Here is a 15,488-nt window from a genome sequence, read left to right on the forward strand (position 1 = left end):
ACTTTCGGAATCATGGATAAAAACCCGTTTTCCATTGTAGAAGGAAAAGTTTTTTCTTCACAACTAATGTAGGAGGTGTGTTGACTGTACAATATGCCAGGTCAAGAAACAATAAAAACCAGATCTGGTGTTACATATGAGGCAATCAGTGATATTTTTAAAATATAGATGAAGGATACTGAAAACAACTGCATTACCTACGATATCTGGACACTAAAATTGCAAAATAAAGTATTCTTGGGTATTACTATTCACTTTGTGGACAAGTCCAAACTCCTCATCGCAACTGTACGTGTCTTTTAAGCTGACAGAACACCACATATTGCTGAACACTACAGAGAAACTGACACATATTTTCTGCGAGTGGAACATTTAAATTAAAAAGATCAGCTGTCAACAAAGTTGATCATTGCACTGTTCCCATTAGTGCGTTTGCGACACAGTCAAAAATATGAAACATAGAAATGAAATGATGGTTCGGTTTAAAAAAGAAATAAAGAAACAACTGTCAAGAAGGTGTGGCAACTTAGAAAATTCCGCCATTCTGGCAATCTAAACAACTCATGACCCAAGACTGAAGTCTAGGCACATCAAAGGTGCCATCACTAAATCGAAGTTATTTAAATATGCATGAGAAGCTAACATACCTACAATCAAGAACCACACATCCGATGAATCTGACGAAGAATACTCAGCTTCAGGAAATACCACACATAGCTGACAAACAAAAACATGAAAAATAAGTCACCAACATGTGCTGGAAATGTTAGTGAAACTGAGATTCAAATGTACCTGCAGTCTCCTGTTACACCGATAATAGGAAGCCCTTATCGAAACGAGGAAGAATATTAAGCTACTTTTCCCACAACTTGCTAAAATTGCAAAGATATATCTTCCCATCGTTTCCACATCTGAGCCGAACGAGCGCTTATTCTTGAAGTCTGGGACAACCACCACCCAGGAAAAACACAATCTTCTAGGTATTTAATTATCAAAGCTTCTTTTCCTAAATTGTGTATCAAAATGGTTAAATTCTAAGAAATAAAATGTTTTAACGAAAAAAAGGATTTTATGTACAAGATCAATTTTATTTTTCATAATCTGATTTATATGAAGAGAGTTATTCATTACATAGCCAGTATCGTTGTGCATAATGTAACTTACCGTTAGGAAAGATGGGTAGGTGAAGGTAAGTTTGTGAAGAAATAGTAGTAGTAGCTTTATTCATCCATAGATCTCTTTTTACAAGGATATAGGAGATGTCAAAGTACTGACACATTTAGATCAATTTAAAATAAGCTAATTCGTCTACACATATATTTACAGACTTCTAGTTAGAGATAATCATTAGATTTACTCCTGGTACACAATACTTTTTTACAAATAACTTGTTAAATAATGTAATGCCACATTGTTCACTCATATCTCACTATCAGTCACTGCAGTCACTGCACACACCATACACACATTGACACACATTGTTTCATAACACTTTACAAACCACACACACACACACACACACACACACACACACACACACACACACACACACACACACACTGGCGACCTCTGGGCCATTTTCTGTTCCACAACTTCCCATTTGCTATCCTGAAACACTGAGTCAGTATCCTTACATAATGAGTGAGATGATGAGCTCAGAAACAGCAAGAGGTGTTCGTATTGTGCTATGCATAGCTTGGCGGTTAAGTATTTCTAGAAAGGAAAAAAGAAGGAAAAAACATAAAGTGATGGTGTTATGTGGAATATTGGATATTCTATAAACATTATTTTATTATTATTACTTATTTGTATAACCCCTACTCTGTTTTAGCTAAGTTATCCTTCAATGTATAAAATGTATTGCATAACAGGTACTTTTTAGCTGCCTTTTTAAATAAGTGTATTTTTGCAATTTCTTTAATCTCTTTGGGTAATTTATTGTACAGTTTTATTCTTTGGTAGAAAATGCTGTTTTGAGTTTTATGTTTATTTTTTCTTGGTAAATGTAAGTTGAGTCTATCTCTTGCTGCATGGTGATGGACAGAGCTGTTTGTGCAGTAATTACCAATGTTATTTTTGATGTGTTCAACTGACTGGTAAATGTATTCACATGGAGCAGTTAAAATCCCCAGTGTTCTCAACAGATCTTTACAATGAGCTCGACTAGTAGTTTTGGTTATTATTCTTATGGCTCTTTTCTGGAGTTTGAAAATTATATTAATATTTTGTGCATTTGTTCCCCAAAAAATGCCATAGCTAACAACTGACTGTGCATACGAATAGTATGTAACTAAAAGACATTGCATGTTACACACTGATGGTAGGATTCTAAGGGCATAACTTGCTGATGACATTCTGTTTGCAAGTACCTTTGTGTGTTCACACCACTTCAACTGAGAATCAATATTCATTCCTAGAAATTTTGCATTTGCTACACAGAGGTGTCATCTACATTAAATTTAACATTGTCATTTTTCCTCTTCAAACTGAAATTCATGGCATTAGCTTTCTTCAGGTTCAATGTCACTTTGTTTCTTATTGACCAATCATGAACTTCCTTGAGAGTTTCATTTGCTTTCTTGGCAAGGAGTTCTCTTGTTTTCTCAGTGACTATAATATTGCTGTCATCAGCGAAGATAATTTTTTCACCATGAGTAACACTACTGGGAAAGTCATTGATATATATCAGGAACAGTATTGGTCCTAATATGCTACCTTTCAGAACCTCTGTATTAATGTATTTTGGGTCTGATAAGTGTTTTACTAAATGTTTAGATCCATTTTAAGTATGTGTTATCTCTGCTCTATGTACTCTATCTGCTAGGTATGATCGAAACCAGTCATTAGTTACCCCTCTTATTCCGCATGCTTCTAATTTATTTAATAGAAGTCATTTATTGTCAAGGGGCCTTGTATAATTCCTATGCATTGTTTCAGTACACACATTGGTACTTCGTCTAAGCCTACTGACTTTTTATTTTTTAGTTTTTGAATGGTTTTACTGACTTCGTTCTCTGTGGTTGGAAATAACATAATTGTATTTAGTGCAACATTATTTACAGATATTATATTTGTTTGGGGGAATTTTTGCTGTAGCTTCTCTGCAATACTTGGAAAATGATCGTTGACATAGTTTGCTAAGTGCTGTGGATCATTTATTACTTTATCCCCTTCCCTTAGCAGTATGTTATTGTGCATTTGTTTGCCTCTCCCCATTTCCTTTTTTTATAACATTCCAGACTACTTTGATTTTATTATTCTCTGCATTATATATTATTTTGTCATTAAATGACTTTTTGCAGCAATCAGAACCTTCCTATAGATCTTTTTGTGTCCATGATAGAAATTTAAGAATTCTGGATCATTGCGAATCTTTTTAATGGAACTGAGATGTTTATGTGTTTGGGAGGACTTGTTAATAACTGCTGTTATCCATCTGTTTCTGTGAGATGTTGATACAGACAAGCATACTTTTGGAAATGCCTTTTCAAAGTTCAGTTTAAGCAATGTGGAGAATTTATAGAATTTCACATTCACATTGTTTTCCTTGTACACTACATCCCAGCTTTGTTTTTCTAGTTCTTTTGAAAAATCTTTCATTTTGATTTCTGATAGATGTCGTTTGTAGGCTTGTAGTTTATGGAATGATTTGATGCCTGACTTTACTGTTGTTATTTCACAGAGGTGGTCTGATACTCCGAGATCTTTTACTGCTACATCACCTTTTTGCCTGTCGATATTTGTGGTCACATGGTCAATTACTGATGAAGTCGTTGTGGTAACCCGTGTTGCACTATTGACCAATAGGGACATGCCAAAACTTTGAAGGATGTTTATGAAGATGCTGATGGATTCACTTATGATGTTAGTGCTGACGTTAATGTACCCACACAGAATTATGTTGCTCTTTGTACTTGAAACTTTATCTAGAATTTCTGTTAACTTATTGAAAAAAGTGCCCACACTACCACTGGAAGATTTACGCATACACAAAACGATAATAGGTGGCTATTTCCAGTTCCCTTATGTTTGAAAATATCTCTGACCACACAGCTTACATTTTTTATATTACTTAAATATAAAACCATTTAGGCATGCTTTTTCTAATACTTATAAAATATATAGAAAAATCGAAAATACGTTGATATATCATTTCTAAGAGCGATGTTCCTTTTTTACATCCATGCCTTATCAATGTCACACAATCGACGTTTTTAAGAGTGATGTTACAATCCTAACTTGATGTCACTGCAAATGCAGCAAAGAGACTGCTGTACCACATGTGGCTCCCAGTGATCCCTATACAACCTGGGTGTATAACTCTGGTCTCTGAGTCTAGAACTGCAAAGCGACTGCAGATTCATGCGCGTTTGGCAAACAAATTTCTGTCTGTCTCCACATGACAAACAATTGCAGACTGATTTTATGTTTTGATCTTTATGTAAACTTGTGATTTAATAGACTGATGTGGGAGCAGAATCGAAAAGTGTTTTCTTTTCTTGTTCTAGTGACTTTCCTAGCAGGCATGTTGTAGTTTGGCAAGAAACGAGGATAAGCATCTATGGCTGGCGCGATCATACAGCTGAAGCTCAACATTTAAATTGGTGGCTCCAAAGATTATCAGTGGCTCAAGCATAGCATATAGTAATAATGTCAACATCTATTGAATCTTGTAGTAATAGCATTTCCTTTAATTTGTTAACTGCCAAAGTCTGAACTGGTTATCAGTCTTACTTTAAGCATTGTGTTAAATTCTGCTTTAGCGATGGCCATACGAACAGGTGACAAACGCCTGGGTCTACAGTCTATGGGAGAACCATCTTTACTTTCAGTATAACGCACTGCATTGTGTGACATATGCATAAGAGCACTTGATGGTCTGCTCAAAGTAGGAAATTGTCCTAGCAGAGGCGCATGCCCCTCGTAACATGCCTTTATCAGCTTAGCACTGTGTGACGATTTTTGCTGTGAAAACCTGCTGCCACGAGTCTAATAAACTGTGTACCACCCAAGTGTTGGTTGCATCTGGTAAGAAACAGTAATGTGTCAAGCGTTGACTGCAGTAATGAACTCCGTAACATAGGTGACAGTGAAGTCACAAGTGAATGGGCAACATAGTCCTAAATTCAGCTCGACCAACTACGTTCCATACTTTAGGTGGATGAGTTATTAGAGGTGGATAAATGGAATGCCATTAATGATCTACACAAGAACACCGAAGTTCTCAGTAGGATGCTTAAATCTGAGCTGATTCCCATCAAATACTTCTTGTTGGACCTTCTCTCATGCGCGCCATTGCCTTGTGGAGCAGTTGGTTGCACCAACCCTGAGGCAGGTTCATGCAAAGCTTGTTAATGAGAGCAGGATAATATGTTTTAAGAGAAAGCTAAAAGGGGTGGTATGGGATGAGTTGTGGGTAGGAAGCAATGGAAATGTCAAATGGTTCAAATGACTCGGAGCACAATGGGACTTAACATCTGTGGTCATCAGTCCCCCAGAACTCAGAACTACTTAAACCTAACTAATCTAAGGACATTACACACATCCATGCCTGAGGCAGGATTCGAACCTGTGAACGTAGCGGTCGTGTGGTTCCAGACTGAAACGCCGAGAACCCCTCGGCCACCAGCGGCCTGCTGAAAATGTCAAATTCAATGGATACTTCACATAGGATTCTGAAACACTGTCCCAACTTAATAAGTAATGTCCTTGGTGATATGTGTACCTGACCACTGGCAAAGGGATTTTTATCCTGACTGGTCAAAATATGCAATTATTAAACCATTTCATATGAAAGGTGACAAGACAGACTTAAAAGAATATCATCCACTTTCCTTACTGATTTATTTTTTCCAAAATAATCGAGAAAGTAATGTAATCACACACTTAAGTGGAATCAGTTTACTCAACATATCACATTTTGGATTCTAGGAGGATTGCTCAAATGAAAATGCTATTTATACATTTATTCATCAAACAGTTCGAGCCATAAATTACCTATAACCAAGTTCTGTTTGAAACAAGCTATATAAATATTTAGTCAGATTGTGAGAAGATTTCAAAGTTTTGCAAACACTGACGACTAGATTTAAATGTCTGCATGTTAAATTGTCCACGTCTAAAAACGAAACTCTGTAGTACCTTATGACTATAATATCAATGTGTCACAGTTGGAATTGGTTAACTCAGGCAAATACTTGTCTGAAACATTTCTTAGGGATACAAAATGGAATGGTCACAAATGCTCAGCCACGAGTAAAGCAGGTGGTAGACATCTGTTTATTGGAAGAATACTTGAGAAATGCCATCAGTCTACCAAGGAAATTGCTTACAAATCACTTGTGTGACTCATTTTCTAGAATATTGATCGAGTGTGAGGGACCCATACTAAATAGGGCTAACAGGGGATGCTGAACGTATGCAGAGAACGGCTGCACATATGATTGAAGGTTTGTTTGGCCTGTGAGAGAGTCTCACAGAGATGCTGAGGAAACTGAAGTGCCAGACTGTTGAAGATTGAATTAACCTATCCCGACAGAGCCCACTTACAATGTTTCAAGAACCAGTCTGAAATCATGACTCTAGGAATATGCTGTAATCCCTTAAGTGTCACAAAGGGATCTTGAGGACAAGATTCGATGAATTACAGCACGTACAATCATTATTCTCGCAAACTATACACAAATGGAACCGGAAGAAATTCTGCCAACTGGAACAGTGAGAAGTACCCTCTGCCATGCACTTCACAGTGGTGTGAAGAGTATATATGTCGATATAGATTGCTGATTCATCTGCATTTTAGGAGCAGTTTTCATTCACAATAACAAGAGGTTGCCCTGAATCTCTGTCTGTCTTCGACGAAGCCGTTGGCAGTAGTAAGGTGACCGCAATTGCTGATCATTTTTATTGAAAATTTATTCAGTATCTGGGTTCAAACCCAGGACCGAGGATGGTTTTTTTTTTTTTTTTACTAGACAGAAACGTTACTCCTAGAACCAGCACAATTTTTTAGTAGGGTTTCTTTGAAATATATGTTAAATTTAAACAGCTCCTTTATGCTTTTGAATTTGTTCGGAAGTTTATGATATAACTAATTAAAATGTTATGTCCCTATTACTGTATGTATGTTTTTTACTTGAATCAGTGTTTATATTTGCATTTTCCGTTTTCCCCCTACTTGTCATTAAAAAGGCATGGTTGATTGTCTATGTGTTATCAAAGTCGGCAAATTTAGCGCTACGTTGAGAACGAATTGTGTATGTACTTAAAGCTTTAATACACTGACTGCCACGAGACCTTCGGAGCGCGCAGCAGAGCTTTACAGCTGACTTCGTAGTCATGTCTGGCCTGACTGTGAGAACGTGAAACATCCGTCACTATGTGCGTTGCAGTCAACGTTTCCAACGGTAGATGAACCTTAAAAATTCGTCAGTTTTGAAATTGGCACCTTCTATGCGAGATCGAAGGAGACTCGAACCTGCTACATCCTTGGGAATGTCCCTGGGGATGCGTAATCTTACAAAGATAACGTTTGTGGAATAACAAAGTAAGTGCTGTCAAATGATCGTGAGGGATGCAGGGTACCGGTGCGAAAAGTAAAAATAATATATGTGATAAATGATACAGTACTTACGTTATGTTGACAGAGTGTGAAGTTATATTTGTGTTTATATGACCATAAATTTTTATCCGTTGGTTAACTTTCAAGAGGAGAGCTCCATGGGATAGAAAACTGCCAAGTGTTGGGGAATTCCTTTTCAAAACATTGACAAAGCTTATGGAGGAACTGAATTATTGTTAAATTTGCGTAGATCGAGGTAAAGATATTGTACAAGAATGGTGACGTTACTGTGTTTATCATGGGATGACATCTTAATCCCTAGAGTGTTGGCAGATTTATCCTTGAAAGACTGCTTTAATTTGAGGTGTGTTTGTAGATGTTCAAAAGAACTAGTAGATTATTATTTTGCGAAGATCAAACGTGTTGATCTCGTTCCATACAGGAATTTCACGCCAGCAGCATTTAGTGTATGTATGAGACAAAATTCTTTGTTGGCAATATTATTATTATTGTAGTTCAGTTTCATTACATTTTCATGGATTTCGCCCCTACAGGTCTTAAGTTCAAAGTGTAACAACATCAGGTTCCTAAATCTAAGTAACTGTAAGTGGCTGTCAGACGAAATGCTACAATCATTACTGTTGAACAATGTGCGCATTGAGTACATAAATCTCAGTGGTTGTCTGGGACTAACTAGTGCGTGCTTGCAGCCTCTTATTGTTTGTGGCACTGTGAGTATAACAACAGATATATCATAGAATATGTAATTATCAGCTTGGGCATCATGTAAACTTTAAGTTACTCATAAAAATGGTACGAAATATAGTTGACATCACTATCATAGTCACCATTTTCAGAGTACATGGCCGTGATAAGGAGCATAAAATGAAAAAAATAAAATAATTTTTTTTTTTAAATGTGTTACGAGCTAGAGAGTAAATAAATTCCTGAAAGAATTGGAAAATACTATAATGTAAGTAACCAAATATTATGCTCTGCTGGAGGACCACACGAATACTGTTACAGCCAGTTTGTGAAGCAGTAGAATTTTATCTTTAGTCTCATGTCCTGTTGTCATCATTTGCTGTTCCTTACTTAGCCATCATAACTGTGTTGATCAAGGTTTAAATCTCCCACACAATGAATTTTGATGTGATGTAGCCAATTCTTCAGGATTATATTTCTCTCCTTACAGATGTACGAGGCACGTGTTTCAGAACACATTTGAAGTGGTCAACGAAATTTCCTTTAGTGGCTACACAGTCAGGTCCCCTTTCACATTTCTCTTTCTTATGTTGGGTTCACTGTTTCATGTGATGGTTAACGTGAGGGAGGAAAATGAGTCATATAATCTTTGTTCTCAGTGTTATCAAACTTGAATTTTTTATAGATCATGCTTTTAAGTTACCGGTGTAGAATTTGCTTATACAAGTGGACAGATATGATTCTGGAGTGGATCACATTGTAACCTATCATACTGTGCATTAAGCCAGCAGGAGAAAGTACCAAAATTTATTAGAATGCTGGTAAGATAATGTTCAAACTAGCAAAGAAATCAACAAAATTATCTAGCTAACACCGTAAATTATCTTTCAAAGATAATTGGATCCTCTGACACTGCTCTGGCAGTGTGTGTAAGCTTTCAGGAAACTACGTAGAAAGAATTCAGAACTGAAGTTTCCACTGATCCAGTGTGGATATGCTGAGTCAGTAAGTCCCTTTTTTTTTTTTTTCTTTTCTTTTTCTTTTTTTTTTTTGCTGTCACGAAAAAGGCGGTCGAACTTAGTGCATTTTGAATGTACTCACTGCGTGGAATCATTTACCACATTAGCAATAATGTTTTATTCCCTAAATTAAAAATGGCAGGCTGAGAACAAGTTACAAATGCCTTTGAGGGTAATTGTTATTGTCAGAATGTCTGCTAACAACTTCTGTAATGCCAATGTTGTAGCTTGTGATTTTGAGGTCACTACTGCTATTCTGATTGCTAGAGAAAATTTGAAGATTAAGAATTTGTAAAAGATCAGGAAGACTGCATAATGCTACTTTCATGATCGTTTTTTACCCTTGCGTTAATTAGGATGAAGACTGTGCAGAAACAGGTAACAAGAACAATAGTTACGGAAAGCTTTGGAATAAGTTTTGGTCAAATTGTGTGTTCCCACAATGTTTGTAACAAATAGCACTGTTGTATGATTCTGTTGCATTAATACTCTGGCTCAAGAGGAATATTCAGTATTAGTTGTCGGCTTTGACCAGTGATATGATGTTAATGGTTGCTGTGATGCCACTTTTTGCTGCATATTTTCAATTTGGTTGTTGGTTGGTGAAACCAACAAATTATGAGGGTGAAACACCTGGTTGTGGTGTCAGACTGATGTGTAGCTTAGCCCAGCGTGTAGATTTGGTTGGAAAGTGACAGTTTGGTTGTGAGCTGGTGAAGCCAGCAAATGTGAAAGCAAAAATCCTGGCTCTGGTGACAGACTAATTTGTAGTTGAGCCTGTTTGAAAAATTAACACTGATATCACATTATAGTCGCCCTGTTGTTTACAATGTTTTGTCACATGTCTCTGATGTCACAGGTCAAAGCTAACAGCTAGTACTGAATATTCCTCTTTGTCCACAGGCACAAAAACAACAAAATATTCTTAATTGCAGTAAAGTTAAACATATAAACTTCCAGTTTTAAAGAGTAGTATTGGGTTTGAATGGTTGTTGTATTTCCAGGCACTAAAAAGTCTCAAAGTTCGAAACTGTCATTGGATGACTGTTGGATGTCTTGAAGCAATTTCATTTCACCAAAGCAGTTTGGAAGAAGCTGACCTGACTTCATGTTGGGATTTGGGAGATAGCAGCCTCGAAACATTTGTCAGAAAATTTGACAGGTAATTTAAAGAAGGGAAAAAGGAAATAAGTAACACTTGAAATATAATGTCTTGTGGAACACCCCCAATCACATCTTGCAGCTTCACCATTGCCATTGTATAACCATGGTGTGTAGTTCCGTGTAGTGTTTGAGCAGTGTGGTATACATATATAACACATTATTGGAGGATATTTCTTTCTGTTTTTAAATCCAGCAGGGAAGTAAGTGATCTGCTGTTCTGGCAACGAGGTCTCTGTGACTTATATCATCTTAAGTATGATAATAGAAAGCCTTGTAGACTGTAAATAATTCGAGAACAAAGGTAATAACTTACAAAATAATACAGCGTTGAGTCATGAGTAAGCACATAAATAAGACTCGGCATTTTGCCAACTTTCAGACAAATCATTTTTAAGCTGGTGTACATGTATACATGCCTTTGCTATTTGGTGAGTTGTTCTCTTTATTCCTAAATTATTTAGGTTGATACCAACTCCATCCTCCAGAATATGAGGTCAGTGCATTAACAGCTTCACTGCCTCATTTGGAAGGTTTGTGCTGTATAACGTTGCTTGATTTACACACAGTTTGTTCCAAGTAACTTCTGAATCCCAGTTAGACCTTGGATTTTTCAGCCTCCATTTTAAACTAGCCCTCAGCTCTCGATGATGTAAGGAGTCACCAAAAATGACACATTGTTCGGATTTCACATTAAACTGTAGATCCCCTGTGCCCATTTGGATAACTGGAATAGGTTAGGGACATGCAAGCCACACAATTGGCATCCAGTAGATAGACGTGCCCCAGGCCAGTGAGCCACATGGAATATACCTTCATTTTAACTTGTAATAGAAAACATGGTTCCACTCTTCATTACTGCTTACACCAAGGACACCTGCTAATGATTACTGGGCTGTGAAGATGCAGTTGTGTCCCTTGCATCAACTCCATACTCCATTCCTGCCATATTCAACTTTGCTTCTCAGTCAATTTGAAAAACTGGAGTTAGCAGACATTACTGCTGTTTATTTTACATCTTGGCACATGATTTCCACATGAAGATAGTGAAATGCAAGAAGGTGGTTATCCTGTCTCATAACTACCCTCTACTGTGAGTCCTCTGCCAAATCTTTGATTGTGTAGTATCCATTAGTTATGAAGAATGTTTAGCTGCCTTTTTAAACAGATGTATTTTAGTAATGTTTCTCATTTCCTTTGGCAAGTTGTTATACAATTTTATCCTTTGATATAAAGTACTGTTTTGAGCTTTTTGTTTCTTTTTCCTGGATAAATGTTGTTCCAGACTGATTCTTATTTCTTGATTATGTATCGAACTATTAGTGAAGTATTTCATACTGTTTTGCCTGATATGCACCACAGGTTGGTACATGTACTCACTTGGTGCAGTAAGGATGCCCAGTTTTTTAAATAGCTTTCTACTGTGAGCTCATCGACTACTTCCAGCTATTATTCTTATGGCTTATTCCGCAGTTTCAAAACTGTGTCCGTGTTTTATACTTTAGATTTGATTTGATTTTTTATTGGCTCAGTTTTATCATACAGTACAAACTGTGCAACTGATATTGGACACGTCAAAGATAAGTTACCATAGTACATAGTATTACCAAAGTAGTTGGCAAATTAAAAATATATACCTATTACAATTAATTTTGTTACGTATTCAAAAATTCTCTGACAGAATAGAAAGAGTGCTTTATTAGAAATGCCTTTAGTTTAGCTTTAAATATTGAATGAGTAGCATTTCCCCCCCCCTCTCTGGTACCTTATTGTGTAGTATTACACCAGTGTTAATTATGCTCCTCCGATAGGTGGATGTATGTGTATATTTGTATTCCCTCTGGTAATATAGTTGTGTACATTTTTGTTCTGTAGCAGTTTGCCTGTTTTCAGTAGGTAGTTCCTGGTGGACAAGATAGTTTCATAAATGAATAAACTTGGAACATTTAGAACACAAAGCTCATTAAAATGGGATTTAAATGCCTCCATCTTTTTAAGGCCATAAATTATTCTTAGAGCTCTTTTTTTGCATTCTAAAAACCTTTACACTGAGAGTTGAGTAGCCCCAGAAAATTATTCCTTATCGGACTAGTGAGTGGAACTGTGTGTAGTTTGCCTGCAGTACTGTTGTTTTGCTTGTTGTAGTCTTTAAAATTCTTAGGCCATAGCACACAGACAATAGTTTTCTAGACAAGTTATTTATATGTTTGTCCCACGTTATCTTGTTGAACCCATATACCCACAAATTTTGTGACACTTACATTTTCTGGGGGATCATTTTTTAATTGTGCGTGAGTAGACATTTGATTAGTTGGATGAATTAAATGAAAATCGACACACACGGTTTTTTCAGTATTTACAATGATTTTATTTTTTGTGAATCACTCAGAAAATCTTTCTGCTGTGGACTGCAAAGTTTCTGGACTGGATCCAGTGAGCAACATGCTGGCATTAGTGGCAAACAGGATAGTTTTTGGTGGACTCATATAGGCCCTATTCAATTAAGTTTTCCACATAAATGAAGCAGACTAGTTGACCTAAGATTGAGCCCTGTGGTACACCATATTTTTATTGGTAATTCACTAGAAAGAAAGGAGTTTTCTTGTTTTATTCATTTTGTTGAATTCATATTGAAGTGATACTTTCTGTCTCAGGTTCTATAGGTATGAACACGACCAGCTACGCGCTACACCTCTTACTCCTCGTCTTTGTAATTTTTCGAGCAGAATGCTTTAGTATAAGACCTCAAGGGCTTTTGATAGATCTAGAAAAAACATCTGCAGCTAATTTATGTTGATCAAGGGATTTTAAAATGCAGTCTAAGAATTCGAAAATTGCTGTCTGTGTACATTTAGACTTTCTAAAACCTTGTTGTTGTACTGTAAGAGGTGCATATTTATTTATGAAACTTAAAAGCTAGTCATAGAAGAGTTTTTCTAGAATTTTGAGAAGGAACTTAACTGTGACACGGGTCAGTAGTTTGATATTTTTTCAGAAGAACTTTATTTCTCTTCTTCTTCTTCTCTCCCTCCCCCCCCCCCCCCCCTCACTCCTTTTTCTTTTTTTCTTTTTTTTTTTTCAGGCGTGAAATTTATATCTGGAAACACACCACTTTTTAAAGAAAGTTTGAAAATTTTTGACAAGGGGTTTGCTATGTGGTGAGCACATGCTTTTAATATGAAATCAGGTACTTCATCAAGACCACTTGACATTCTATTGCTTAATGATTTAATTTTACCTGTAATTTCATTGGGTTTTGTTTCATAAACATACATAGAAACAGTAGAGATCAATGACTTGCTGGAGAAACTTGGGACTGATCCTTGACAGTGTTCTTGAATGAGGTCTTCAGCTAGTAAAGTGAAGTATTCATTGAATTTTCCACAACTAAATTTGGGTCTGTGACTTTTGAGCCTTCTAGTGTTAATGGTACATTCTTTTTCTTTGGTGCTGAACTACAAGTTTCTTTCTTTATAACTCTGCACTTGGATCTCATTTTGTTAGATGAGTTTCTTATCAAATTGTCATTCCACATAATTTTTGCATCTTTGACTACTCTACCCTAGATTCTTTTGTAGGCTTTTGAATAATCTGTCAATTCGTGTGTTGCTCTATATTTCTTGCAACACTAGTGCAGAAATCTGTTTCTCTCACTGGAAATTTTTATGTCTTTATTTACCCATTACTTATTATTGTTAAGTTTTACTGCTTTTACTACTTTTGGAAATGCTACCTTAAAATAGTGAAGAAAGATGATCTGAAAACCCATGTACATGCTATCAACATTGTTCTGAGGGGCGATGCTTTCCCAGTTCTCCTTCACCAGTAAGAGATTAACAATTCTAATGTTATCTTCAGAAAAGGTTCTGTTCAACTACTTTTTCGGAACTGCTACTACTTGTTGGCATTTCTATACACAGCAGCTGTGCCTCATGGTCACTATAACCCATGCTCATTATTCTGCTTGTGAATCTGTAATTTGTTTCTGAGATGGATATTTGGTCAGTAATGGAATTTGTGCATTCTGTTAATCTTGTTGGGCAGTGTGTTGTGGGGATCATATTGAATGTGAATGTGTTGGGTCATACTTATCAAAGTATCTTTGGTGCTGCTGTCTCTTGAAAAATCAATATTGAATTCCCCACAAAGCACTATCTTCATATTTAGTGTACTGATCCTGTTCAGCAGAACCTCTGGTTTATTCATGAACACTGGCAGGTTTCCACTTGGTGCTCTATATATTATAATCTCTGGCAGTTTACTAATGGAAAGGTCAAAGTCTTTTTTTTCAATTGAGTCAGTATAACTTTTACTGACGTCACATAACTTTATTAGTTCTTTCACAAAGGTAGCAGAGTCACCGTGTTTGGAAAACGTGGTATCAAATGACTCGCTAATCTACATCCTGAGATTGAAGTTAATTTTACTTCATCATTTTGTAGCCAATGCCCAGTAATGCAAATTATGTTACAGTTAGTGCATACTGGAGTAGTGCTTCCAACATGGAAATTTTATTTGTGAGTGACTGAACATTGGGTGTAGTATAGCAAAATCTGGGTTTTAGTAACTTTAGTTGAAATGGTTTCTGATTGTTTATCTAATGGTATTTCTAATACAACACTTAGCCTAAAAAAATTTCCGTATCTTTTTTGTGTGTGGCTTGTGTTTGCTGGTGGCAATCAGCAGGTGAGTTAACTTCTGGAGCTTGTATAAGTTTTGCTTCATCCACATCTGTCCTCTTCAGTTTAAACCATTTCATAATTTTCGTTTGGCTGACGACTTGATTGTTTTTCTTGCCTAATCAGTTTAAACCACTTGGTAATTTGCGTTTGGCCATGGAACAGCTTGTAACTGGTCTAAAGCACTTATTGATCTCCATTTGTGTGTCACTTATACTTTTTTCTTCACTCTTCTTCAAAATGTGAGTAAATGTTTTTTTTGGCTAGTAATTTCTTTCCTGGCATATTTAAATGAAGTCCCTATACTGTACGGAACCTTCGCTCCAATCTGTTTATATATACAATATCGACATTCGTAAAGTT

At 36.4% G+C, this 15,488-nt stretch overlaps 1 protein-coding gene across 1 annotated transcript in view; it reads left to right on the top strand.

Annotated features, from left to right (window-relative positions):
* The first annotated feature begins 7,211 nt into the window (after positions 1–7,211).
* Positions 7,212–15,488, top strand: part of LOC126323968 (F-box/LRR-repeat protein 15) — a 31,906-nt gene continuing 23,629 nt past the window's right edge. The window contains exons 1-3 of the mRNA XM_049994868.1: positions 7,212–8,028; positions 8,116–8,292; positions 10,290–10,447. Coding sequence (XP_049850825.1) covers positions 7,837–8,028; positions 8,116–8,292; positions 10,290–10,447 — 527 coding nt within the window. The 5' untranslated portion in view covers positions 7,212–7,836. The remainder of the gene's footprint in view (positions 8,029–8,115; positions 8,293–10,289; positions 10,448–15,488) is intronic.

This window comes from Schistocerca gregaria, chromosome 2 (assembly GCF_023897955.1).
Source record: "Schistocerca gregaria isolate iqSchGreg1 chromosome 2, iqSchGreg1.2, whole genome shotgun sequence".
Taxonomy (NCBI): domain Eukaryota; kingdom Metazoa; phylum Arthropoda; class Insecta; order Orthoptera; family Acrididae; genus Schistocerca; species Schistocerca gregaria.